General features: G+C 61.6%; 3 protein-coding genes across 7 annotated transcripts; 2 read left to right on the plus strand and 1 right to left on the minus strand.

Moving 5' to 3' along the window:
* Positions 1-1154: 1154 nt before the first annotated feature.
* Positions 1155-10127, plus strand: LOC120498069 (transducin-like enhancer protein 1). The gene is made up of 15 exons (XM_039700350.1): positions 1155-1173; positions 1867-1963; positions 2476-2624; positions 3264-3327; positions 3778-3822; positions 6813-6875; positions 6983-7057; positions 7587-7782; positions 8193-8215; positions 8363-8467; positions 8612-8656; positions 8960-9115; positions 9348-9474; positions 9561-9745; positions 9818-10127. Exons 2-15 carry the CDS (start codon positions 1940-1942, stop codon positions 9896-9898), a joined length of 1338 nt encoding a protein of 445 aa, XP_039556284.1. The 5' UTR covers positions 1155-1173; positions 1867-1939; the 3' UTR covers positions 9899-10127.
* A 35-nt stretch (positions 10128-10162) lies between these two features.
* LOC120498070 (transducin-like enhancer protein 1) lies at positions 10163-11258 on the plus strand. Its single transcript, XM_039700352.1, has 2 exons — positions 10163-10524; positions 10697-11258. Exons 1-2 carry the CDS (start codon positions 10258-10260, stop codon positions 10802-10804), a joined length of 375 nt encoding a protein of 124 aa, XP_039556286.1. The 5' UTR covers positions 10163-10257; the 3' UTR covers positions 10805-11258.
* TLE2 (TLE family member 2, transcriptional corepressor) lies at positions 11150-26094 on the minus strand. 5 transcript variants are annotated; one of them, XR_005626632.1, is made up of 20 exons: positions 25957-26094; positions 25779-25876; positions 25350-25413; positions 24138-24182; positions 22400-22462; positions 22103-22177; positions 21287-21470; positions 19220-19236; positions 18159-18251; positions 17806-17850; positions 16592-16729; positions 15483-15624; positions 14947-15110; positions 14541-14617; positions 13855-14104; positions 13408-13655; positions 13163-13306; positions 12932-13082; positions 12534-12610; positions 11150-12449 (listed from the first exon to the last, which is right to left on the minus strand). XR_005626632.1 is itself a non-coding variant. In XM_039700347.1 (20 exons), exons 1-20 carry the CDS (start codon positions 25978-25980, stop codon positions 12342-12344), a joined length of 2211 nt encoding a protein of 736 aa, XP_039556281.1. In that variant the 5' UTR covers positions 25981-26094; the 3' UTR covers positions 11150-12341. The 5 variants fall into 5 exon arrangements, 4 of the variants coding, with proteins under 4 accessions (XP_039556281.1, XP_039556283.1, XP_039556280.1 ...); XM_039700347.1 differs by having other exon boundaries at positions 12928-13082; XM_039700349.1 differs by having other exon boundaries at positions 12928-13082; positions 13163-13310.
* Between the last annotated feature and the right edge of the window lie 6 nt (positions 26095-26100).

A 26100-nucleotide genomic window follows, 5' to 3' on the forward strand; every position in this document is an offset into this window, starting at 1 on the left:
TCTATTTTAATATTTTGCCTTAACATGACCTTGGCCAAATTATTTCCCCTCTGTTTGAGATTTATGGGCCTCTTCCAGAAATGATCTGTTCTGTCTACGAAAATAGACATGGTGCTGTTATTACATTTTAAAATATAATAAGGCTTGGGAGACTGCTCTTCTGCTGCTCTGCCCAGCAGCTCCCCTCTCTCCCCAGAGCACAAACCCCGCTGGTCGCAGGTGTGGGGCCAAGAGGGGTGCAGTGGGAACAGGAGCATCCAGAGTGGGGGAGTCGCTCCCTGGCTTTCCCCAGCAGAGCTGCAGCAATGGGAGCTCTCCCATCTGAGATCGCAACTGCTCTGGGAAAATCCCGGGGAGAAAAGCCAGGGAACAGACTGGGCAAAATGGGGCTAAAGGAGCTGGGCTGCCCCGAGGGCGGTCCTGACTCGGTGAAGGCAGCAGAACCTGGCTGGGAGCTGGAAAATCCCGCACAGCCCATCAGCCCCGGGCTGCCGGGGCACGGGTGGCCCTCGCACAGCCCTGCTCCCTCTCAGTGGGTTTGTGGAGGTTATGATTGTTATTGTTCTTCTCTTCCAGGGGCTGGAGGCAAGTTCCTGTCACTTGGGCAGGCAAAGGGGGGCTCGGCTTCCCCCAGCCCGTTCCGTGCCAGCCCTGCTGGCCGAGCCACCGCCGCCTTTGGACGGCGACAGCACCACGAGGATGGGGCTGGGGGAGAGGAAAGGGCTGCTGGATTGAGGTTAAAGAGGGGGAGAGGCTGCTCGCAGCTGCTGCTCCTCCAGTGTTTTATTTCCTGCTCGGTGTAAGCCCGGATTGACCCGCAGCAGCGGAACATGTCGAGCACCCTGGAAATGTCCTGAAAGGAGTCAAACCAGCAAAAAATCCACGAGGAAAGCCCAGTGGGCTGCGTGTGCCACGGGGAGCGCTGGGAGGAGGTGACAGCGCTGGTGGCCATGCGGGGCTGTTGTAGGGCTGCTGGGACAGTGACACTGGCATCCCCTTCCCAGTTCAGTACCTGCCCATCCCAAGGGACCTGGGGGGGTGGCAGGGACCTGGGGGCTGTCAGAGCCCTTTCCCGGGGCTGGAAAACAGGCCGGGCCCAGGAGCCTGGCCCAGGAGCTGTGCCTGGCACAGGGATGCTGCCGCTCCGCCATCACACGGCGCAGGGAATTCCCGGTGAGGCGGGACCGGGGAGGGCTGCGTGGGTGGCGTCGGGTTCGTTTGTTTCCTTAATTAAAAAAAAAAAAACAACAAAGGGAAGGGGAGGGGGGGACGGACAGGGAACGAGACACGGCGACTTCTTGTGTTTACCACCAAAAAGCTGCCCGGGACGGCGGGGACAGCGGCGCCGGTGCAACCTCCCGGCTCCGTTTTGCGGGCAAAGCCGCGGTGCCGGAGCCGGGGGTCCTCGCCGCGGGGCTGGGAGGGTGCGTGCAGTGCCCGGGCTCCCGCGAGGGGCGGCGGGAGCGGCCCGTTCCCCGTCCCCTCTCGGTCCCCTCTCGGTCCCCGGCCCCGCAAGGGTTAAACCGCGGCGCCGCCCCCTCGTTCGCCGCTCGGCCTCCCTTGATTGACACCCGCGCGCCGGCCGGGCCCGGGCTGACCAATGGGAAGGCAGCTCGGCGCGCCCCACGTGGGGGCGGCCGCCCTGGGCGCGCTCCCATTGGCTGGCGGCGGGGGCGACTGCCCGCACGGGCCAGGCCCCACGTGGAGCTGGCGCTCGCGCGCGTTCATTGATCGCGCTCCGCAGAGCGGCGGCCGCGCGGGCGGGGCGGGGCGGCTGCGGCGCGGGGGGGCTGCGGGCGGGGCCGGGGCTCCGGGGCCCCGCGGCCCCGGGCAGCGCCGGGCGGTGACCCCCGGGTTCTTCTCCAGGGCCTGATCCGGAGCTGGGAGCAGTTTCGGGGCCCGCGCGGCCGGAGGGTCCCGGGCCTGTCCGGTGCCGAGGATGTTCCCGCAGAACCGGCCCCCGGTGAGCCCCCGTCCCCTCGCAGCGGTGCCAGCCCGGCCCTGCGCCCCCCAGGCCGGCTGCCGCTCGGTGCGGGCCGGCACCGGCGCCGGTACCGCGTGCGATGCTCGGCAGCGGCGCCGGGCTCTTCCCAAAGCCGTGCCGAGCCCCGGCGCTGCGGGTCGGGGCTTTGTGCGGTGCCTGCAGCGGGATTCACCGGGGAGGGATGGTGATGGGCAGGCCGGGAGCTCGGCTGTGGGGTGGCTGGGTGAGAACAGGCCACCAGGTCTGTGCCCTGCCCAGTGCCACCCGTGGTCATCAATCCCTTCTGGCTCGGTGGCCAAACCGATGCTGACGAGGCCCTTGGTGCCTGGTTGTGACCACTTTCCTCTCCACTAACTCCTTGTGCAAGCTCCTGCATGTGCTGCTCTCCCAGATGTGCCCGTGGCCTCTTCCCCGGGTGCAGGAGAGCCCTGGGGGATGTGCCAGCCTGGCTGGGCAGCAGCAGTGACCCTGGAGGTGCCATCTCTGCCTAGGCCCACCTCCAGGCACCCTCTGCTGCCTCGGGCGCCGCTGTTGCTGCCAGTGCCATCCCCAGCACCCCCCAGTCCCTCAAGCTGACTTACCCAGAGACCTTGGATCGCATCAAGGAGGAATTCCAGTTCCTGCAGAACCAATACCACAGGTGAGAAGCTGCCAGAGTTCCCATGCCAGTGTGTGACCTGGGCACTTCATGGTGCTGGCCAGCAGCAGGCTCCTCCTGGCACTGGGCAGCACCATCCAGTGTGGCTGCTGGACTGGTCCCTCCAGAGGATGGCTGTGCCAAGCATCACCTTGGTAGCCTGAAATGTTTCTGTTTGAGGGGAAACTCGGCCTTTGCCTGCCAAAAGCCCTGGGAGGAGGTGCTGGCTTCCAGCACCCAGCTCCTGGGCTGAGCCAGAGGCATCACTAAGACCTGGAGTCCCTCTGATCCGTGAGGCTGCTGCCCAGGATCACCTCCCCTTCCCCACGCTGGGGTTTGAAATGCAGCTAAGCTTTGCAGCTCACTCCATTTGGGAAGCAGATGCTGGGGAGGGGGTTAAGAGTCCGTGCAAATTGCTCCCTGATGCCCAGATCCCTTTGGTGTCCACCTCCTCTTTATCAGCCCCTTCCTGCCCTCTTTCAGGTGGTTTTCTTGGCTTGTGCTGGGAGTTGGGATTGAAGCTGAGAGGAGGATGAAGCCTGTGGTACACTGGGAGGGCTCGTGTCTGTCCAGCCAGGGACATCCTGTCATTGGGAGGACCAAGGGGGGGTTGCTCCTTCTCTCTCCTCTTTATTTTCACAGCTTGAAGTTAGAATGTGAAAAGCTGGCAACAGAAAAAACAGAAATCCAGCGTCATTATGTCATGGTTAGTGAGCTCCACCTGAAAGGAGAAGGGTGGTGTGGGATCTCTGAACCATCAAAGGACATGCAGGGCTGCTTTGCCTTCCCCTTGCTTTTGGGTGGTGTGGCCAGGCCCTGAGACCTGGTTCCTGTGGCTGTTACTGTCTGGTTTTCCCCCAGAAAGAGCCTTGGTGTTGGAGCAGGACTTTCTGCCACAGCTTGTGGTGCCAAATCTGCTCCTGTGTGGGTTGTCCCCGTTCCTGCAGGAGTCCTGGGAGGGCTGTGTCCATCCCGAGGGCTGCAGCTGTGTGCCAGACAGCTCCTGGGAGAGGGGCTGGGGACTGTGTTGTCCCCATGGCCACACCACGACTGTTTGTGGCCAGGCTGACCTGGTGTGCCAGCAGCACAGAGGATTTTGTGCCTGGGAGTGTCCCTGGCCTCAGAGCTGTGCTGATGCTGCTTCTCTCCTTCACAGTACTACGAGATGTCCTATGGCCTGAACATCGAGATGCACAAACAGGTGAGTCTGGTGGGCTGGGAGCTCTGTCCACCTCCTTGGTCCCAGCTCCCTGGCCCCACTTTGCCACCTGGGCTCTTCAGGGCTGTCCCCACAGGCAGCATGGGAAGCTGCTCCCTGCTGTAGCTCAGTGTTTGTGGGGGATGTGTCCCCTTCCCTGTGCTTTGTGTGGCTCGGTGCCATGGCCTTGGCTGCCTCCTTAGGTCCCCACACACGTCTGTGCTGTGGTTTTGGGTTCGGGGTGCCCTGCCTGGGCTGTGATGCTCTTGCTGTGTCAGGCAGGGAGCGGTGGTGGAGGATTTGTGCTTGCACGGCCGCTCACCCCGGCTGTGAGTGCTCAGTGTTGTGCAGGAGATGGCTTCTTCCTCAGGGCGAGGGGGGCTGCAGGGCCACAACAGGGTGATGGGCTCTGGCTCCACACCTTTACAAGTGTCTGCTGCCCCTGGCCCAGGGGCATTCTGAGGAGAAAGAAGGGTTTGGGGGCTGGGTGGGCTCTGGGGGCTGCGCATCCTCCCTCGCTGCTTCCCCTCCCTCCCTTCCTCCCTTCCTCCCCTGTGCCGAGCTCCGGGTCACCAGCTGCTCTGAGACAGAAGGTTTCTTCTCATCTATTTTTAAAGAGGCTGCGGAGGAGCCTGGCGAGGCGCTGCCGCCTTCCTGCCCGCCCCGCGCCCGCCGCCGCCAACTGTTGCGCTGGGGCGGGCAGAGCTGGCCCCTGTCCCCAGCTCAGGACAGCCTGTCAGCCACTCCGGCCAGCTCTGTGCCCGCTGGGAGGGTGTTCTGCCCCTCCGGGATGCCCTCGTGTCCTGGCATCCCTGCCGATGCCAGGTGAGGAGCTGCCCTTGTGAGGAGATGCCCGAGGTGCGCCCGGAGCGGAGCCTCTCCCGGAGCGCTGCGGGCTCCTCTCCCCGGGCTGCTGCTTCTCCCGCAGCCCTCTCCGGCTCGTGTTTTCTGCCAGCCCCAGGTGCCGCTGGCCGCCGGCCAGTGAGCTGTCGGCACTTTGAGCAAGGGCCCGTAAGTCTGCTCCGACAGGCAGCGGCCATTGTGTGAGGACGGGAAGCGGAGCCGCGGGTGAGCGCTGCCCCGCGGCCCCGGCCCCTGCCCTCCTCCCCTCCCCAAATCCCGCTCCGCTCACCGGCCCGGGCGGGTCTGAGCGCTGCTGCTGCCCCCCATGGCCACGGACCGAGGCTCTGTCCTTGCTGTGTCCCCAGGTGCCCATCACCAAGGGCCAAGGCGTGGGGTTCTGCTCTGGGGTTTTTTTGGGAAATGGGGCTGGGGGCTGGCTGTGCTGCTGCAGCTCTCCAGGCTTGGCAGGAGAGGATCAAAACAGGAACGAGCAGGAGACGTTAATTTTTTTTTATTGTTGCTTTGTTTTTGGCATGGAAAGGGGCCTGTAGCTTTCTATAAAAGCACCTCCCCGAATCTGCCTGGCCTTGGACTTGCTCACCGCGAGCCAGAGGGGAGGCGACGGTGCTGGTGGCTGGGGGGGCTGCAAACAGCGTGATCATTTTTCATGCTGAGAGCGTTAAAGTGCCAGTAAATTGCACATTAACGAGTGCGAGTGAATTGGAGGCAGCTCTCCCCAAGGAGCTGCTGCCCATCAGTGCATTAGGGAAGAGAATCCATCACTGCCGGCCCCGGGAGACAGCTAAATCCTTCCCAGAACTGCCGGCTGCCAAATCTCCTTGCTCCCCCCCTCTTCCTTTCTTTTCTTTCTCTTTTTTTCCTCCCTCAGAAGGGGAAGTGAGGGCAGGTGCCAGATTGTTTCTGTGCTTTGGGGCTGGCAGCTGCTCTGGAGGGCAGCATGGAGGGTCCCTGGGTCTGTGTCCCCACACCAGCCGTGCCCCCTCACCCTGGCACTTTGGCACCTGCACCAGCTGGGCGTGGGAGATGTGCCCAAGGTCCTGGCAGGGAAATCCAGGGGTCAGTTCTGTCCCTGGGGCGTGGGAGATGTGCCCAAGGTCCTGGCAGGGACATCCAGGGGTCAGTTCTGTCTCTGGGGCATGGGACATGTGCCCAAGGTCCTGGCAGGGAAATCCAGGGGTCAGTTCTGTCCTTTGGTCTCCTCTGGGGGCTGATAAGGGGGTCTGGGTTTAACCCCCTGCTCTCAGCTCCACGGTGTTTTCAGCCTCCCCACCAGGGTGGACAGGGGCTTGGGAGAGCATCTTACCTGAGCTCCTGTGCCCAGGACATCCCCTGCCCACCCAAGAACAGAGGGATCCCTCCCCCAGCTGGGTTTAGGGACAGCTGCTGATCTCTGTCCCCTCTCTGGTGGCAGCTCCTCGTGGGCAGTGTCTGCTCTCTTGGCCATCAGCAGGGAGAGGAGCCTGTCCCCACAGCCTTTGGGGCATCTTTGGGTTGTGTCTGTGAGGCCAGGGATGGCTGAATGTCCGTGCAGGGTGGGGCTCTGGAAGATGGCAGGGGGGTGCCATGGGGCCCTGGAAGATGGCATGGGGGTGCTGCAGGAACATGGCACGGCACAGCACGACGCTGCTCTCCCTCCCTGCACTCCTCGCTCCTGATTGCCAGTGGCACTCGAGTGTTGCAGGAAAACAGCAGCTGGAAGGAGAGCACCTCTCCAGGGCTTCCTCTGGGCTGGGAGGGCTGCAGGGGGTGGGCATAGTGCCCGAAGGGGCTGCCTGGAGGGCAGGGGGGAGCCTGCAGGGGCCTTGGCTGCTGGGCTGGGGGCTTGCTTGGGGCTGGCATGGGCCAGGGGGCTTCATGTCCCGGGCAGGGAGGAGCTGGAAGCCGTCCCAGGGCTCTCAGGGTGGGGATGGAGCATGCTGGGTTTTGAAAGAGGTGTTGTTGTGAACAGGAATTGTTGCCCCGGGGTGTTTTTGCTCAGCAGTGCTGAGCAGCAGCCCTTGGGCTGGGTGTCAGTACCCACAGACTGCCCGGATGAGGTGAGGGGGCTCTCCTGGCAGCCTCGGGGTCCCTCAGAGTGGGGTCTGCTCTGCCCCTTGCCCTGACCAGCTGTGTCTCTCCTCCCCTGGCAGACGGAGATCGCCAAGCGGCTCAATGTGATCTGCGCCCAGCTCATCCCGTTCCTGTCTCAGGAGGTGGGTGAGCCCTCGGGCCCCGCCAGCTCTGCAGAGCTCCTCTGGGGCCCGGGGAAAGAAACCAGCCTGCCCCAGCCTGCCCCAGCCCCTGTCTTGTCTCCCCACAGCACCAGCAGCAGGTGGTCCAGGCTGTGGAGCGAGCGAAGCAGGTGACTATGACCGACCTGAACGCGGCCATCGGGGTACGTCGACCCTCTGCCCGCCACTTCCCGCCTCTCCAGGGCCGGGCTGGGGGGCTCTGCCATGCTGGCACCTCCCGGGCTCCTGCCATGCCAGGGCTGAGCCCCCTCCTGCCCCTGGCTGCAGCCCTGCCCCTCATGCAGCTGAGTGGAGGGGAGGAGAGAGGCAAGCCAGGCTGGTTTGGGGGCTGCCAGCAGGACTCGGGGTGCAGGAGATGCAGCTGGGGGTGGTGGCTGGCATGTGTCACTGTGTCCTGGTGCCCTGTGCCATGGGTGGAGGGGGGTCACCACCATCCCCACTCAACTCCTCCCTCGAGGCTGCAGCAGGTCCCCCATTCAGCCCAGGGTGGGAGGGGTTGGTGGGAGGGATGGGGAGCCCCCAGAACATTACTGGGGACACCCTGGGTGCATGCCCTGCCCCTCTACACCCAGGCCCCGTTGCTGAGTGACCCAGGGCTGCCTCTTGCCCCTCACCTGCCCAGCAGCTGTCCTGGCACAGCCCTTTGACTCTGCTGTCCCCTCTCCTCTCCAGCACCAGCTGCAGACCCAGCACCTCTCGCACCACGCTCCCCCCATCCCGCTGACCCCCCACCCCTCGGGGATGCAGCCCGCTGGCCTCGCTGGCATCAGCAGTGCCTCGGGGCTGCTGGCACTCTCGGGGGCACTGGGGGCTCAGGCCCAGCTCCTTGCCAAGGACGACCGAGGAGTCCATGACACAGAGTCCAGGGGTGAGTGTGAGTGTGGGGAGCCAGAGCTTGGGGTGGCTGAGAGGATCTGAGTGAGGCTGGGAACAGGAGGTGCTGGGCCTGGGGCTCCCTCTGCTCCCCACGCACTTCCCTGGGGTGGGGGCCACTTGTCAATGCCTCAGGGCTGCCAGCTGGGCTGGAGGGGCAGGGGCCTTGCAGCTGCAGGGGGTTTGGGTGGGAACATCCTCCACTGACCAGCACCCTCGTGGGAAGGGGCTGGTGGGGGAGGGTCTGGGACCACCCTGCTGCTGTCGTGCTGGTCTGGCCCTGCTGTGAACGCCCCAGCAGCTGTGGGTGAAGTGGGTGGCTTTCCTGGGGGTTCTTGGTGGTGACACAGCCTGTCCCCCTTTCCCTCCTCCTCCTCCTGCTGCTGCTCCTCTGCGCTGCCACAGCCACAGACCGAGACCCCGGCCCCGTAAGTGCCTTTTCTTCTCTTGCACCATTCTGTGGTGGCACTGGCTGTGCTCAGGACACAGGGCTGGGCTGGGGCACTCCGTGCTCCTGGAGGCAGCCCTGCCTTGGTGCTGCCTGTCCCCAGGCACTGACACTGTCCCTCACCCAGAGCTCCCTGGCGCTGTCGAACGGGGAGCGCGCGCGAGCCATCGCCGAGTACCTGAGCGGCAGCAAGAAGAGGAAGGTGGAGGAGAAGGAGTTTGTTACAGACTATGTGAGCCCAGGGCTGGGGGGCTTGGGGTGACCCCGTCCTCTCCTGTGGGGTGAGGAATGGAGCTGCCTGTGCCTCTGGCACAGCTCCAGGCAGGAGCGAGGGCGGCTGCAGCCCCTGTGGCTCCAACCGTGCTCCACGTTTCAGGGCAGCGATGCAGACAAAAGTGAGGACAACTTGGTGGTGGATGAGGTCAGTGTGCTGGGACACTGGGAGGGGTCTGGGGTCAGTGTGTCCTGGGACACTGGGAGGGCTGTGGGGTCAGAGTGTGCTGTCCATCCCCGAGGGTGGGACTAACAGGCTGCTCCGGGCAGAGGTGGGCATCACAGGGAGGTGCCAGTGGCAGCTGTGCTCCCTGACCCTCGCCAGCAGCAGCAGTGAGCCCCAGCATCCAGGCTGGCATCCTGGCTCTTCCTGAGCCACCAGCTCCCCATAACTTGGGACTTCCCTGCTCTCCAGCCTGCTCTGCTCCTGCTGATATCCTTCCCTCCCCAGGACCCCTCCTCCCCACACAGCGTCCACTCCTACTCGTCCCGGGAGAACGGCGTGGAGAAGGTCCCAGTGGGCAGGAAGGAGGCCATCCCCCTCAGTCCCACCTCCATGGCCTCCTCCAGCAGCACGTCCCCGTCTCGGAGCAAGGATGCCCCCACGGTATGTGTGACTCACTTGGAGCCTGTGCTTGTGTCCTTGCTGCCTGGGCTCGGCTGGCAGAGTGGCCATGGCTCCCCCCACCTCCATCCCATGGGGCAAAGTGCTGGAGGGCAGGGAGATCCCACAGACCCTTCAGCACTGGCTGGGCTGGGCTGTCATTGAGGGGAAGCCAACAGGGACCCCCTGGCAGGAGCATGGTGCAGCTGCCACCTCCCCATTCTGTTCCTGGCAGGTGGAGAAGGCAGGAACACCCAGCCTGAAGTCCAGCACGCCCACCTCCCAGGGTGACACCCTGCCAGGCTCCAGCAGTGCCCAGCAGTTCCGCCCCGCCGCTGCCAAGGTCCCCGTGGACCCCCTGGGTGAGCTTGGCCCCGCTGGGGCCTGGGTGGGTCTCCAAGCTCTGTCTGCAGGGCCCCATCCCTTCACTCTGCCTCTCCCCCACCAGCCCTGGGCCTGAGGAATCCGCTGGGAGTGCAGAGCCCCTACTCGGCCGCCTTTGGCTTGGCACACCCTGCGGTCAACGGGGACGTGGCCGGGAGCGGCGCCTACGCCAGCCTCCACCTCATGTCCCCCCAGCTCAACGGGGCTGCGGCCGCCGTGGGAGCCGGCGGCTACGGGCGCTCGCCCCTGGTGCGTGACCTCGTCCCCGTGGGGCTCTGGGGTCACAGGCTGTGAGCTGCTCTCACCCGCTGTCCCCTGCAGGTGGGCTACGACCCGCACCCCCACATGCGCGTCCCAGGGCTGGTGACCGGCATGCAAGTGGGGACCTCGGGCAAGCCGTAAGTGGGGCTGGGCTGGATGGGGAGGGGATGTGGTGGCTTGTGGGGGTGAATTTGGGCTGTGTGGAAAAGCTGGGAGCAGGAGCACAGCCTGGGGAAAGTCGGGCTGTGGTTGTTTTGTGCCCAGCTGCCATCGCTGGGTGTGTTCTGCTCATAGCTCTGACTCCAGACCATGCTGCCTCTGTTGGACCTGCGTGGCACCAGCCCCTGTCCACACAGGGTTGTGCTCTGCCTCTCACCACCTCCCCTGGTCCCCCTTGCTCTGGAGCCTCATGGATGCCACCTCTACTTCTGTCTGTGTGTCACAGGGCTCATTGCACTGGTGGCAAGCATTTGTTCTGGTAGCCAGCCCTGTCCTGGTGGATGATGCTCAGAGAAGGGGTATCCATCCCTCTTGGAGAAGTGCTGGCTGCTGGAGCCAAACTCCTCTTTGTGTTCCCTTGGCTTATGGCTGGCAGAGCCATGGCTGCCTCTCTCTGTGTGTTTCACAGCCTGGGCAGGGTCTGCTGCTGGCTCTGGTGTGGTGACATGAGGCTGCTTTGTCCCTCCACAGGGAAGTGGTTTGTGAGCACGGGGAAGGACAACCTGCTCAACGCCTGGCGGACGCCCTACGGAGCCAGCATCTTCCAGGTGAGCAGCCAGCAGGCCTGGGGCTCCTGGGCTGAGGCTGCCAGGAGCTGCCCAGCAGAACCCAGCTCTAATTACGTGCCAGCCCCATAAACTCATCCCTGCAGCCTCCCCAAGGAGGGGGGTTGGGACCTTGCTCTGAGGCTGATTTTGTGCTTACCCCTGCTCTCTGCAGTCGAAGGAAACCTCCTCAGTCCTCAGCTGTGACATCTCCACGGATGACCAGTTCATCGTGACGGGCTCAGGGGACAAGAAAGCGACAGTTTATGAGATCATTTACTGAGCCCCAGAGGTGCCAACTGCAGGACAGGCAGCTGTCCACAGGGATGGACAGGTGGACTCTACCTGCCCTGCTGCTGACTTCCCAAAGAACGTGCAGCCAGTGGCTGTGGCATCCCAGCTGGAGGAGAGCAGAGAGGGGTGGAGGTGGCCCTGGGACCGTGGCCAGGCATGGTGCAGGCTGCTGCTCGGGGTGGATTTCCTGGGGACTTTCTCCTTGTTTTGTTCTTTGTGGGTTTCTTTCTAAATCTAGACTGTGGGAGTTGGAGATGGGGGGGGAGGTCTGGCATTGTTAGGGGTTTTGTTTGGGTGCTTTTTTTATTTTTGTTTTTTAACTTTTTGTTGTGGGGTTTTTATTTGTTTAAGGCTCTGGGCCTGCCAGGGTGGATGGGCTCTGGCCTCACTTCCCTTTGTGCCTCCCAGGGTGTATTTAATAATAAAAACAAACAAAAAAAAAAGGCAGCTGTGCCTTGTCCTGGGCAGTAGCCTCGATGCTCTGTGGGAGTGGGACGGAGCCAGGTGGGAAGGGTGACACCATGGCAGGAGCCTTGTTCCTGTTGGTCACAACTTGGTGCTCCTTTCCTGTGCTGAGGAGGGTCTGAGGGGCTCCTCGGTGGGCAGAGCCCATCCCTGGCCCTGGCGGGCAGCAGGAGCCAGGAGCAGCAGTGTGGGCACAGAGTGGTGCTGGCTGTGCCATGCCCCAGTGGAGCAGCCTCGGGCTCCGGGGTGTGGGGGAGAGGAGAGCCCTGGAGGAAGTGGTTTGTGAAGGAAATGAGCTGTGAGCACTCAGCGCCTCCCTTATCGCTCTGGCTGTCTGCCAGCACTGCCGTGGGCAGGCAGGGCTGCTCCCAGGAGCCCGGGGCTGGCAAGGGCTGCACTGTGGCAGCTGCTCCGGGCTCCTGCCCCCAGCCACAGCTCACCACAGGCACCACAGAGCGGTGCTGGAGCTGGGGCTGCCCTGGCAGGCCAGCAGCCACACTTCTGCCATCCTGGGAGCATCCTCCCCTGTGCTGCTGGCCAAGAGCAGCCCCCCAGGAGCCCCTCCAGAGCCCAGCCCTTGGCACAGCTGGCAGCACTGGCTGGCAAAGGCCCCTGCCCAGAACCAGCCCAGCCCTTCTTTTGTTCTTTTTTATTAGTAAGGGATTGAAAACATAGTTAAATACATTTCTTTAGTGATAATTTACAGCTGTTTCTGCAGCAGAAAATGGGTGCTGTTAAGTCAGTAGCAGTAATTCAGGAGACACACGCTCTCGGGCTTTGGCCAGCTCCCTGTGCAGCTGGCCTGAAGGACAGACAGGGCCCAGGATGTCCAGCCCAGCCCTTGCCCAGCTCAGGGGATGCCAGGCTACACCCAGCCCTCACCTCCAGCCTCCTGCAAGAACCAGGGCAGGAGAATGGGGCCAAGGCCTTGGTTTGGTGTCTGAAAGCAGTGGAGGAGGAGGAAGAGTAGAGCTGCAGGAGGGCAGGTCCAGCACTGGAGGCTTCTGTGAGCCATGGTGGCAATGGGCAAGGTGTGTCCCCATTCCTGATGGCGACAGGAGTCAGTAAACCACCTCATACACTGTGGCCTTCTTGTCACCAGAGCCCGTAACGATGAATTTGTCATTGAGAGAGATGTCACAGCTCAGGACTGATGAGGACTCCTTAGACTGTGAGTGAGAGGGCAGGAGGTGAGAGCAGGGCAGGTGCCTGGAGCCACCACAGTCCCCCTCTGCACAGATGCCTCAGCCCACCTGGAAGATGCTGGCTCCGTAGGGCGCCCGCCAGGCGTTGAGCAGGTTGTCCTTCCCCGTGCTCACAAACCACTTCCCTGTGGAGGGACAAAGCAGCCTCATGTCACCACACCAGAGCCAGCAGCAGACCCTGCCCAGGCTGTGAAACACACAGAGAGAGGCAGCCATGGCTCTGCCAGCCATAAGCCAAGGGAACACAAAGAGGAGTTTGGCTCCAGCAGCCAGCACTTCTCCAAGAGGGATGGATACCCCTTCTCTGAGCATCATCCACCAGGACAGGGCTGGCTACCAGAACAAATGCTTGCCACCAGTGCAATGAGCCCTGTGACACACAGACAGAAGTAGAGGTGGCATCCATGAGGCTCCAGAGCAAGGGGGACCAGGGGAGGTGTGCCTACCACAGGAGGCGAATTTGAGAGAGAGGACACAGCTCTCGTGGAGGTGCAGCTGGTACTTGTCGGGTTTGGTGACGTGCAGGATCTCCACGTTGCTGCTCTCCATGCCCACGGCCAGCCACTCTCCCATGGGGCAGTAGCCCAGGGAGAAGATCTGAGGGGACACACAGGCTCACACAGTGGCCCAGCAGGTCCCACTGGCCCCAGGCTGCTGCCAGGGAGCTCCAGCCCTACCTGGGAGCTGAAGTCGTGCTGCTGCAGCTGCCGGCCCTCCCGCAGGTCCCAGCAGCGCACGGTGTTGTCCAGCCCCCCTGTCCACAGCTTGGTGCCATAGTTAGAGATGTCAATGCAGCTGGCACCATCCGTGTGGCCTTGAAACTGCCTGGGAAAGAGGGGGATGGAGAGGAAGAGGGCACAGCTGTCAGGGCAGCCAGCCCTCTGGGAGCCAGCATCTCCCCCTGTGCCTGCCCCACGCTCACCTCACCATCGTCTGGTTCTGCAGATCCCACACCACGATGTTGCCGTCGCTGCAGCAGGAGAAGCAGACTTTGGCGTCAGGGCTGATGGCCAGGGCGTAGCAGGCGGGGGCAGAGGAGGTGAGCTCAGCCTTGATGCGGGGCGTGGGGGCTGCCAGGTCCCAGATGGACAGGGTGCTGGCCTCCCCCCCCACGATCAGGCTGCGGCCGTCGGGGAGCAGCTTGCAGGAGCGGATGTAGTTGTCACGGTTCTGAATGGGGTGACAGGCAACAGGGCAAGGCAAGGAGGACATGATGAGCACACAGGGCCTTGCAGGAGACACTTCTCCTTCTCCCACTGCAGATGGGAAAGGCCCCTCTGTCCCCTCCGCTGGAGCAGGGGCACATTCCCCTTCCCAGCCCCAGCCCAAAGGCATTTCTGCTCCTCTTCCTCATCCTCCTCGTCCTCACCAGGCAGTCCAGCTGAGCCACGGCCGTCTTGGTGCCCGGCTGCCCCACGTCCCAGACCTTGACACAGCCCTTGCCCCCGGTGTAGACGTGTCTGGTGGAGTTGCTGATGGTGACAGCACAGACCACCTCGCCGTGGCTCAGGGTGTGCAGCTGCCGCGCGTGCCGGGGGATGCCGGAGCCCACGAGGGCGTCGGGGGGGAACGGCACCGGCTGCATCTGCCCGTCGGCGCTGACGTGGAAGGAGTAGGCACTGCAAGGGAGCAGAGCAGTGAGAGGCAGAGCACAACCCTGTGTGGACAGGGGCTGGTGCCACGCAGGTCCAACACAGACCTCTGGAGTCAGAGGACGTGGAAGGGGAAGGCACTACAAGGGAGCAGAAGAGAGGCCTGAACAAGCCCTGTGTGATGCCCAAGGGCAGGAGGTGATCTCTGTTTGCCACACTCAAGCCGAGGTGGAAGGTACCCAAGCCAAGGTGGAAGGTGCCCATTATGCCCTGGCTAATGAGGGGTTTAATTACCCAGCCCCAGCTGCCAGGAATGAAATGGCAGTGCTGGACTCAGGATTGGAGAGCAGCTCCCCCTCAGCCCTGCCCTGGGTGAGCCCTTGGGAGGGAGATGCCCCCCAGCACCCACCTCAGCCCCTTGCCCCCAACCCTCCCTGCAGCCCCAGCCTGTGCAGCCACTTACGGCTTCCCTCCAGGGATGGTGGGGAGCGAAGAGGAGAGGCTGGAAGCCCTCAGGTGAGGGTGAGACTCAAACGCCACCTGCACAAAGCAAAGGGCACAATGAGGAGCAGAGCAGAGGACACCAAAGCTGGGCTCAGCCTTTTCCCTGCACACCCTGGGACCAGCCCAGCCAAGCTCCCTGCTCGCTGTGTCCTCCCATGCAGTTACAAAGACCAAAATGGGTTCACACAGACACCAGTGGAGCCAGCAGAGACTTCTCTGAGCACGCTGAAACCACCAGCCCCACATCCCAGCCACCTCTGCAAGGGAGCCCTTCCTATGGCTGCAAGCCCAGCTGAAGCCCCAGATGCTGCCCAGGCAGCAGAGCCAGCACACCCAGCCTCCCAGTGCCTCCCTCGGTGACTTACCCCGGGGGAGCGGCCGTAGAGCAGTGTGCTGCTGGCCTGGGGCACTGACAGGTGGACGCCCATGTAGAGGCCAGGGGCTGGGAGCTCCCTGCTGAGGGCGGCGTGGGGCACCACGGCCAGGGAGGACGTGTAGGGGCTGCAGGAGCTCAGGGGGCTGCGGAGAGCTGCACGGGGAGAGAGCCGCGGCTTGGCCCTGGCGGCACCCGGGGGAGAGGGGCACCTGGTGACTGCACAGCCACCCCCTCCGGCCCCCACAGCCAAGCCATGAAGCACCCAGCTTCGTGCAGCCCCACCAAAGAGACAATTCAGCAGAGAAAAACAGGTAAAAGCCCTGCTCTACCCCAACCACCACCCTCAGCAGTGGTGGTGGGTCCAAGCCCACCAGGCAGTCAGGTGTGTGGCAATGGCAGAGGGGCTCCTGTTGGCCGTGGTTCATAGCTCTGATCCTGTGGAGCAAAACAGCCCTGCCAGCTCTGCTGGTGGCAGACAGGGTCCCATCAGGGCAGAGCAGCCCCCGTGCTGTCCCCAACACTCACTGATGCTGTCGGTGCTGGGGGCCTTGGCCGGGGGTGGCCGGAGAGCGACGGCCGAGCTGGGCCCAGGGCCTGGCGTGAGGGAGTCATGGGGTGGTGAGGAAGAGGAGGGCTTGGAGCTGGGAGCGCTGGCCACTGAGTCAGGCTGTGCAGCAGAGGAAAGAAGAGCAGCTTCAGCTGTGGGACCAGAGCCTGGGCCAGCAGCCTCCACACCTCGCAGGGCCATCCAGGGCCTGATCCCCTCTCCTCTCCTTTGCCCCTCACATGTCTCCACGCTCCCCACAGCTGCAAATGCCCCATGCAACCTTTGGGTCACCCCAAACTGTCCCAACCCTGCAGTGCCCACCAACATGAGACCCCACAGACACATCTGCTGCTCCCTCAAGCAAAACTCCTCCTGCATGGGGGGTCACCCCCCTGCCCAGCCTGGGACCAAGAGGATGCCTGGCATGAACTGGCCTCTCCAATCCCCACAGCTATTTCATGCCTTGCTTTTTTTCCCTGCCTCTCCTATTTCTTCTGCTTTTTTTTCTGTCTGGGGATTTTGTCGACACCAGCAAAGGCAAAAAAAAAAATTAATAACAGAGAAAAGCTACGTGCTGTGCTGGCAGATTGCTCAGGGCGCTTTGTCTGCTCTAATCCGATTGTGCTGGGGAGCTGCTGCTCGCTGCTGCCCACAGCCCCCAGCTGGCTCCTGACCCCAGATGGGGGGACCTATCACTTGGTCCCTGCGGTGGCTGGGAGGCCAAGGAGTGGCACAAACATCCCTCCCCCTTCCCACATGCTGATGTTTCAATCTGAGCGCTGGACTGGTGCTTGGCAAGGAAGAGGGGGAAAAAAACCCACACAGAAGCAAGAAGAAAAAAAAAAAAGAAGAAGGAAAAATCAATTGCTATAAGCAGCTCTGGGGAATCCTGCAGGCAGGGTGGAGAACACTGCAGAGCCTGTGCTCTGCCCAGCAGCACCCACCCTACCCCGAGGGCACGGAGCTCTGTCCCGGGGTGGGGGTGCCAGCGGGCACAAACCCTGCCATTCCCGTCCCATTTCAGACTGGCCATACAGAGAAATTCCCGGCCATGCTGCTGGCCCCACCAGCCCCAGGGAATGCTCACCGGGCTCTGCTCCTTGGCCCGGCCGGGCGCGGTGCTGCCGGAGCCGGTGGACGCGGGGCTCCCGGGCAGCTCCCGGCGGGACGGAGCCCGGCAATGGCTGGGCGAGCGGCCGGGGCTGCCGGGCTCCGAGGGCGGGTCCTGCGGGGAGAACAGCGCTGTGGGAAGCAGGAACCCCTCTGTGTAGGAGGGCAGGGTGCCTGGGGAGCCACCACCACCACTAGTGCCCTCGGCCTGAATGAGGAGCATCCGCTCTGTGCTCTGCTCCCCCGGATGAGAAACGGCCCCGGTTTTGCTCTTTGAACAAAATGAGAGGTGACAGCAGGTTCAGAGGACACTGGTGGCCACGGATGCCTTCACGAGGAGGGATGGGGATCAGCACACATGAGGAGCTGAGGCAGGGCTGCCATTTCAGAGGCAAGGCCACCCCCCAGCTCTTGCATTCCCATTCAACCAGGTCTGTGACTTTTTATCAGCACAATGAGTGGCTTTCATAAGCATCATTTTCTGCAGAAATTCCTCCTGATCTTCCTTTCAGGGCTTGTATTTTCTTAGGAAGTGGCATGAAAAGACTTCATATCTTTCTCTCCCCTCTGTCTTCTGAGAAAGGAATAAGCATGTTCCCAAAAACATCTTTACCAAGAACAGTGGTGGCTGGGATCAAGTTCTGTCAGGTGTGCCTCAGTCAGGAAAGGCTGTACCAGAAGCATATGGCAGCTCCATTGCAAAGACTGGAATTCAGTGAATGCCCTGCACTGAGGTGAGTTAAAACTGAGGCTGCTTGAGGGCCAGGCAGGGCAGGAAGGGGCTCCAGGCCTGGGGATGGCAGGGCCAGGGCGTGCCGTGAGGCTCCTGCCACCTCCACCCACAGGAGCTGCCAGCAGCAAGCCCAGCTCCATGGAGCTCTCATCCCAGCTTATCAGCCTCCCCAGATGGGATGCTGCAGCAGAGGGGCTGAAAGGGGATTGTGAAGCAGAGCCAAGCCTGTGGCTGGCAAAGCTGAGCCTGGCTGGCACAGCCTCCCCAGAGCAGTGGGAGTGGAATCAGTCTTGGCTGGCACAACGCACTGGAGCAGCGCTGGCACGTGTCCTGGCTGGCCACTGCTGCCCAGCAGCAACGAGCTGGAGCCTAAAGAACCCCAAAACTGGGGGAACCAGAGTCCTAAACCCAACCACTGCAGCTGGAGCGGGATGCCTTGCCAGATTCCAGGGGCTTACCTCATCCACCACCAGGTTGTAGTCACTCTTGTCCCCATCACTGTCCTGTGAGGAGGGAGGAATGCAGAAGGGCTCAGTCAGGACAGGGAGATGCTGGACCAGGCTCTATGTTCTGCCTCAGGACCCCAGAGGGACCCCTTTTCTCCTGTACATCACTCTCTGGATCCATTTTCTCCTGTACATCACTCCCTGGGCCAACACCACCCATGTCCTGCTGGCAGTGACCCAGCCTCGGGCTGAGGGGCCTCCCTGGGGCTCCTCATTTGCTTTGTTCTTGCTCCCAGGGTGGGCACAGGGCTGCCCAGCCACCTCCCCTGCCCAGCCCTGCCAGCCCCAGTCCTTGGGGCACTCACAGAATGCCCAGGCAGCTCCTTCTCCTCCCGTTTCCTCTTCAGCCCCGTGCGCTCCTCGTCCTGCAGGCTCTCGGCAGGGGAAGAAGAAACGCTCTGAGGCAGAGGGAGAGGAAGGTGTGAGAGCCACTGTGAGGGCAGGCAGCCACTCCTCAGCTCTCAGTGGGGCCAGGCCCTGCTCCATGACCACCTCCATCCTGGCAAAGCATCCCCCTGGCTGCTGGGAAGGACCCCAGAACCCCAAAACCCAGAGCCAGGGAGATCCACCCCTGCAGAGACGATGAGCCAGGGTGGAGCAGAAAATCCCCACTGGAGCTGTGTTTACTTCACCTCAACCCTGCCACGAGGCTTGGGAAGCAGAATGGGGCTGAGCAGGAAGAACAGCCCTCCCCCAGGTGCTGCTGGCAGCTGCAGGGGTGTCACACATGCCCTGGCATCCCCACACTGGTGACAATCAGCCAGAAGGTAACAGAGATGCCCCATGCCAGGGCTCCCTGCAGCTGACTGCTCCCAGCATGGGCAGATCAGCAGCTCTGACACTGAGCCAGGGGGCAGAAAGGGCCATCCCTGACCCCCAGGCCATCTCTGGAGGAGGTGCCTGGGCAGTGATGGCATCACAGAACCTCCTCTCCATCAGATCAATGCCTCAAATTCACCAAAGAGATCATTAACCCTTCCTTTACCCTGCATTCTGCAGAGCTACTGTGGAGCCTGGGAAGGGAGTCACAGCTCTTGGACTGGGGGGGATCCTAAAAGGGAGGGGGCAGCCAAGGACTGCAGAGGGGCTGAGAGCTCCGAGACCTGTTCAGCATGATTCCTAAACTGGAAACTCCTTGAAAAGGACAGAGCTGGTTATTTTGGGAGCAGCCCTTGATCTTTAGCTCCTTGCATCAGCAAAGACTGAATTGAGGTGGCCCAGAACCTTCAGTTACAAAACCCTGATGCAAACACAGCCCACCCCAGCAAAGCTCACCCAGCAGCCCCATCCCCTCCCAGGAGCCAGCTTGGAGCACACTGGAGATGCCACCAGGGCCAGCTGAGACCACTGGCCTGTCACCACTTACCCTGCTTGGGGTGTGCTCTGGGTCCAGGCAGCAGCAGGGAGAGCAGCCCAGGTCCATGTCAGAGCAGAGGGGAGGACAGGGAGAAGTTGTTAATGCCAAGCCTGTGCCCCACACACCCAGGCAGGAAGGAGAGAGGGGCACAGCAGGGCAAACCAGGAAACAGCAGGACACAGGCTTAAAAAACAAACAAACAAAAAAATCACTCCTGATTTCCCACTTTGCCCACCTGAAGTGTGGATTCTCTCTTCTCTAATGGGAGGTCAGCACTTTGGTGTTCCTCAGGGAAGCAGGGGAGTATCTACCCACCCACCTCCTTCCCGGAGCTAATCCCAGCTCTGCAATCCCTTCCCTAGACATGAAAACAGATCCAAAGGCCCCAGGAGGGGAGAGCTGGCCAGCTGAGATCCCCTGGAGCACACCCATCCCATTTCCTTAGGAAGCCATGCCTAAAAGCCCTGCTTGGAAACTCTCTGAGGCTTCTGTGCATGCACAGCAAAGCAGGTCCACTTCCCTGAGCCCAGGGAGGGAGTGCCAGGCATTTACTGCAAATCCAAGCACAGGGAACACATTTACTGCAAATCCAAGCACAGGGTTGTGGGCTGGGCTTTAGCAACCTTCCCTGGCTGATTTCTGCTCCTAAAGATCCACCAGCATTTAGAGAGAACAAGTCCAGGTCCCTGCTGGCAAAAAGAGGCAGGCAGGGATGGGAAGCTGAGGGATTCTTGCAGGCACTGCTCCAAGGCTGTGGTCTGGAGTGGGACCAGATGCCAGCCCTGTGCACCCCTGGCTCAGCTTGACTCACACCAGCTCTGGCTAACTGTGGCAGGGCACTGAGGATTAACCCCAGACAGATGGAGCATTTCAACCTTTTTTTTTTTTTTTCTTTTTTAATAAGGAATGGCCCTCACCATGGCCAGACACCCAGGCTGAGAGAAGTTCTGGCTGGAGACAGGCTGCCTGGGCTCTGAGGGTTAAGCAGGCTCAGCACAGCACAGCCTGCTTTTATTCTCTCTCTCTCTGGACTTTGTTTTCCTCCTTTGTGGAAGCCATCCTTAAAGAAACACGGGCAGGATTTGAGCTGCAGACAGCTGTGTGCAGGGGGGCAGAACTGCCACCGACAGCTTCCTGCTGCTCTTTTCACCACCTTGAAATCCTACAGGCCAGGCCAGACCATGAGAACCTGCAGCAAACCCCACCCAGTGCCTGGCTTTGCTGCTGCTCTTGGGTCCTGACCCAAGTGCATTTCAGTCAGCACCTTCCCCAGGGGAGTCTGCAGGGAAACAGCACTCCTGCTAAATCTGGCTGCCTCTTTGTAGCCCACAGAGCTGCCCAGAGCCTCTCTCCTTGTCCCAGCCTCCTCTCAGCACCACCACTCCATGCCTGTGCTCTGAAAAGGTGACTTGAGCCCAGAGCAGCTCCTCCTTTGTGCAGCCCTTGAGCAGCAACAGGCCACGAGCAGAGCTGGGCAGAGTCACTAATTTGGCCCAGGCCTGCCAGTAGCATTCAGAGCACTGATTTAACCATGATTAAATATTGATGATGTTTGGAAGGCACTCGCTGATCCTGACAGGAGGAGGCACCCATCTGGACTAGGAATTAGTGTAATTTACACTGCACAACACACGCAATGAGGCTCTGCTTTCTAAATTCCTTGCCCCAGGCTTGTGCCTGTCACAGTTTCTACCAGGGGCTGACAACAGCCTTTTCCTTAAAAGTCTCATCTTTAAGTATCAGATCTTGGTGTAAAAAAAGAGGATTTCTCTGTGGTGGGGATCTCCCAGCTGCATCATGGAGGGGGGGACCCTCATGCACTGGAAACACCCAGGGGAGCAGGGAGAGCTGTGTGTGTGCACAAACACTTGCCCAGGGCCAGGGCTGCACACACAGCATCACTGCAGAGCAGTCACAAACAGAGCCAGCCTGCTGGGGCTGCAGGCATTCCATGAGCTGGATTTGCCAACCCCAGGGATGCAGCAGCCATGAGCCTCAGCAAAGAGGCACAGCAGCATCCCTGCACACGCTGCCCAGCCTTTAAAGGGTTAACCCAGCTGCGCTTCTTCCCCTTACCTCTGTTCTCCCCATCCTGGGCCACTCTGTCCTCCTTGGTGGCCAGCTGAACCTGTGCCATCAGTGCCCCCGAGAGGGCCAGGAGCCCCGCGGCCCCGCTCAGGCTGGGGGGCTGCATGCTCGAGGGGTGGGGTGTCAGCGGGAGGGGGGATGCGTGCTGCGAGAGGTGCTGAAGCTGCTGCTGCTGAAAGAGAAAGAGCAAATGGTCCTGGATGTGGAGGAGGCAGCTGCAGCCATGGCCGGGTCCTCCCTCCCCTCCCTTCCCCTCCCCTCCCCGCGGGCTGCGATGCGAAGCGCGATGGGATGAGACAGGGATGGGGATGGGGAGGGGGCAGCGGAGCTCTGGGGGCTGCACAGGCTGGCTCACACCCCTGCCCCTTCCCCCGGGGCTGTCTGGGCTCTGAGGGTTCAGCAGGCTCAGCACAACCTCTTCTATTCTCTCTCTGGATGTTGTTTTTCTCCTGTGCCCCATCCACCCTGGGAGTCCCTCCCTGCTGCAGACACGACCCCAAGCCATGGCTGTGCCCTGCTCTGCTCAGGGGGGGTCCCACAGGGCACCCAACACCTTCAGGACACCATGGAAAATTCCTCCACCACAATGGGTGTATCAAAATAGTAAAAGTAAAAAATGGGTGTATCAAAAGACCAAAAAACCTGACCTCCCTCATCACTGCCTGAAATGTATCAAAATAGTAACAACCCTTAAATAGTAAAAAATTGGTGTATCAAAAGAGAAAAAAACCTGACCTCCCTCATCACTGCCTGAACCCCCAGGCAGGGAAGGGCCTTTGCCCACAGCCAGGCAGTGCAACTCACCCCGACGATGCTGTTGAGCTCGCCCATGGTCACCTGCTTGGCCCGTTCCACTGCCTGCAGGACCTGCTGCTGGTGCTGGGGAGGAAGAGCACGGGGGTGGTCACACTCTGCTCCTGCCTGGAGGGAGCTCTCAGCTCCACATTGCCCCACCCTTCCCTGCACAGCCCCTTCTCCCACCCCTCCAGCCAGGCATGCAGGATTTTCCCCCAAAACCTCCTGTTGTTCAGGCTGGACTTTGATTTGCCCCTTCCCAAGAAGTCAGAGCAATCTGCTGCATACCCCCTGCCTCCTCCTTACCTCCTGCGTCAGGAAGGGAATAATCTGGGCACAAATGGCACTCAGCCTCTTGACAATCTCTGCCTGAAGGAGGAATCACGTATCAGCAGGTATCACCATGGATGGAGGGCCCTGAGCCCCATCCTGTCCCCCTCCTGCACACACTCAGCCTCTGCAGAGGAGTCAAACTCTTCCCACCCACGGAAATTCTCCTGCTGCCTCTGCATCCCTGCTGGGATTTCCCGAGCTGCTGCCAAGGGAGGGCTCTGCCAGGCACATGGGAGGGACCCCAGGCCTGAATCCCTGTGTGGCCCCAGGCCAAGGCAAGCTCCAAGCTGTGAGTCCTTCCGCAGCCCAGCTGGCTTTGCTCAGCCCAAACCCATCCCGGCTTTGCGGGCAGGGACGGAGGGGAGCCGAGCCACAGGCGCTGGCAGAGGGCCCTCCCTGAGCCTTCCCTTCCCAAACATCCAGCTCAAAGCCAGGGCAGAGCAAGTAGGATGCAGAACTGCACAGATTCAGCACTCTTGGCGTGGCACCAACAAATCCCTCAAGGCTCTGCTGGTTGTACCTGCCCTGACCCGGAGCAGGACTCCACTCCCAGCCCCATCAAGGCCTGGGACAGCTCCCCGTGCCCCTTCAGGGACACAAAGCACACCCAGAGCTGCCCGTGCCCACGGGGGAATGCAGAAAACCCAGTGCATCCTCGGAGGAGAGGCTCTGTGGTTGCAGACAAACCCACAGCGTTCCCACCAGGGCAAGCGGCACCTCCGAGGAAAGGGGCTGTGACTTCCAGCCCAGCCTCTCCAAGAGAAAACCCACATCTCCTGGGGAAAACTGGATCCCCCCCTGCTGTAAATCCAGCCCGGCACTGGCTGCTCTGAAGGGTTTTATCAGCTCAGGTTTCTGACAATCCCCGCCGGTGCTGCAGAGGTCAAAGCAGGCTGGGAGCCAAGGGAGAACAAAGGGAACATTTACCTGCCTGCCCCACTCCCAGCAGGTCCCAGCTGCTCTCCCAGCCACTGCCACCGTGCCCACAGAGCCAGGGACCCCCTCCTGCCCCGGCTCCCACTCCTCAACCACTTGGCCACCACTCCCTGGGCAGAGTCCCCGGTTCCACCTGGCTTGGGCCACCCCTGGCTCCCAGCCCCACCGGATTTTGGGGCATGGAAGGGGGGCAGGAATGTGCTCGTGGTCCCCACCACGCTCCCTGCTAACAAAAGGAGCAAACTCGGAGGGGCTGAGCCAGCTGGAGGGATATGGCAGTTGACTTGCCACTTTGTCAGGCATTGGTCCAAACTAATTTCCCTGGCAGAGAGCCCATGATGACTAGATTGATAAATCTGAAGAGGGAAAGCAAATTAAGGCTGGAACAAAAGGGGAACCAGGGAAGGGTGAAAACACTCCTCTGGCTTTGGGAAAGGAAAAGGGGATTAAGGAAAAAAGAAAAGAAAGACAATCCATTTGCCTCTGGGCTCTAGCTCCTGCTGTTTCCTCCACATCCCTCCTTCAAGTGGGGCCCCAGGGAAGCACTGCAGGGAGGCACCAGGGCTCACAGCAGGGCTCTGAGTGGTTCTCTTTGGGATGGGGAACTCAATAACACATCCTGACAACTGCTGCATCCCTCTGCAAGCCAGCCCCTCGCACAGAGCTGTGGCACTTAGAGCCATTAGAGCTACACAGGCTCAAGGAAGATAATTTTCCAACAAAATCTCCAACCTCAGCCTCTCCCCTGCTGCTGTCCCAGCCCCCCTGCACTTACCTGCTTGTGCATTTCAATGTTCAGGCCGTAGGACATCTCGTAGTACTGGGAGGAAAACCACAGCACAGCCTGGTTAGGAGCTGTCCAGAGCAACTGGCCCAGGACCAGCCTGGGGCTTGGCTGGCTCCAGCCCACGAGGAAAGGCTGGGACACTGTGCCAGGAGCCTGGGACAAGGCAGGCAGCAGGCACAGCCTGTTTACACCTGCGATTTGTTTAAGCCAGGGGAAGCCAGTCCTGCCGCCCCCTGATCCTGTCCTGGCTCTCAGAACCCGTTACAGTTTCACCCTTCAGCAGCCACCAGTGACCCTGCCAGGGCTGCTGACCCCAATCCCCCCACCTGGACAGAAAAGGGCACTTCGCTGGCCTCCAGCAAAGCCTGTTCCAAAGGCAGCAATGCACTTCTGGAAATCCCTTTGAGCCCCCGGGATGTGGGGAGGGATCCCAGCTGATGGGTGAGAGGAATGTGCAAAGGACCTGCTGGCCTCCAGCAAAGCCTGTTCCAAAGGCAGCAATGCACTTCTGGAAATCCCTTTGAGCCCCCGGGATGTGGGGAGGGATCCCAGCTGATGGGTGAGAGGAATGTGCCCTGCAGTAACACCCAGCCCCACAGGCAGGGCTGTATTCACCCGAGATGGCCTTTGCTCAAATTCACATCTTTTTGCCTCTTGGATGGCGTCACTTGGGTTCCCCCTTTCCCCAGAGGAGCCAGTAAGGTTAGATGCTGGAGGAGAGGGCACTGTTCTGCTGCCCCCATCCTCTTCCTCCCAGCAGCTCCCGTGCTCCTGGCTGGTGCCCAGGTCAGTCTGTCTGGGGCCTGTTAACCCCTCACTGGCAGCTGTGGAGGGCTCCTGCCCTGCTCTTCCCCTTCCACCCAAACCACAAGCCTTGGAGCATCAGTTCCTAAATATCCACCCCTTGGGAGAGAGAGAGAGGGAGGAGCTGGGAGCACTCTTACAAGACCAGATAGAAAAAGGTTAAAAAAAAGCCCACAACAACAAAAAAGAGACAAAACCTATGGCAGGATTCCCGGGCTCAAGCAGCACTGAGCAGCAAGAGCCAGCGTTGCTAGAAATGGTGATTAACCCCTTCCTCCCTCACATCTCCCCAGCCCCAAGGTCAGCAGTGGGCAGGGCAGAGAGGAGCCCCAGCAGCCAGATCCGTGTGAGGGCAGCAGCCCAGGGGGACAGGGGGACACGGCAGGGCCAGCTCACCATGACATAATGCCTCTGCATCTCTGTCTTCTCGCTCACCAGCTTCTCGCATTCCAGCTTCAGGCTGCAAAGGGGAACCAAGGCTTCCATTCACGGACCCGCAGCTCCGGGGCAAACCCAGCACCTCTGCTGCCTGTCCCTGCGGGCTCCCGGGGTGTCACACACCCTCCCCGGGGCGCCGCACCCCGCGGCCGTGCTGTGCACACACCCAGGGCTCCGTGCCCTCGCTGCCCCCACACGCGGCTGAGGCAAACAGCTCATCCTCCCCTGGGACCCGCTCAACACCTGGCACCCCCGCTGTGGGCTTCACGCCGCCCCTCAGCCCAAACCCCTCTCCCCTCCCTCCCTCTCTCCGCCTCTCCTTCCCCCGTTCCCCTCTGCTCGAACGCCGCAGCCCCGCTCACCCCATCGCCCTCAGCCCGTCCCCACCTGTGGTACTGCGCCTGCAGGAACTGAAACTCCTCCTTGATGCGGTCGCAGATTTCCAGCACCGAGAACTTGAAGGGCTGCCCGGGCTGCACCGGGGGCTGCGGAGAGACAGCCCGGCTGGAGGCGGCGGCTCGGCCCCCCCGGCCCGGCCCGGCCCCGCCGCCCCCGCGGCACTTACCGGGAGCCGTCCCTGTGGGAACATCCTGAGCGCCCGTCCCCCGGGGCTCGGTGGGGAGCCGGGCTGTGGCCGAGCGGCTCCGCCGGGGCGCGGGCGGCGGCCCCGGGCTCTGAGGCGGCCCCGGGGTCTGAGGCGGTCCCTGAG

The sequence above is a fragment of the Passer montanus genome, unplaced genomic scaffold (genome assembly GCF_014805655.1).
Source record: "Passer montanus isolate IOZ18808 unplaced genomic scaffold, ASM1480565v1 scaffold140, whole genome shotgun sequence".
In the NCBI taxonomy this organism is placed as follows: Eukaryota; Metazoa; Chordata; class Aves; order Passeriformes; family Passeridae; genus Passer; species Passer montanus.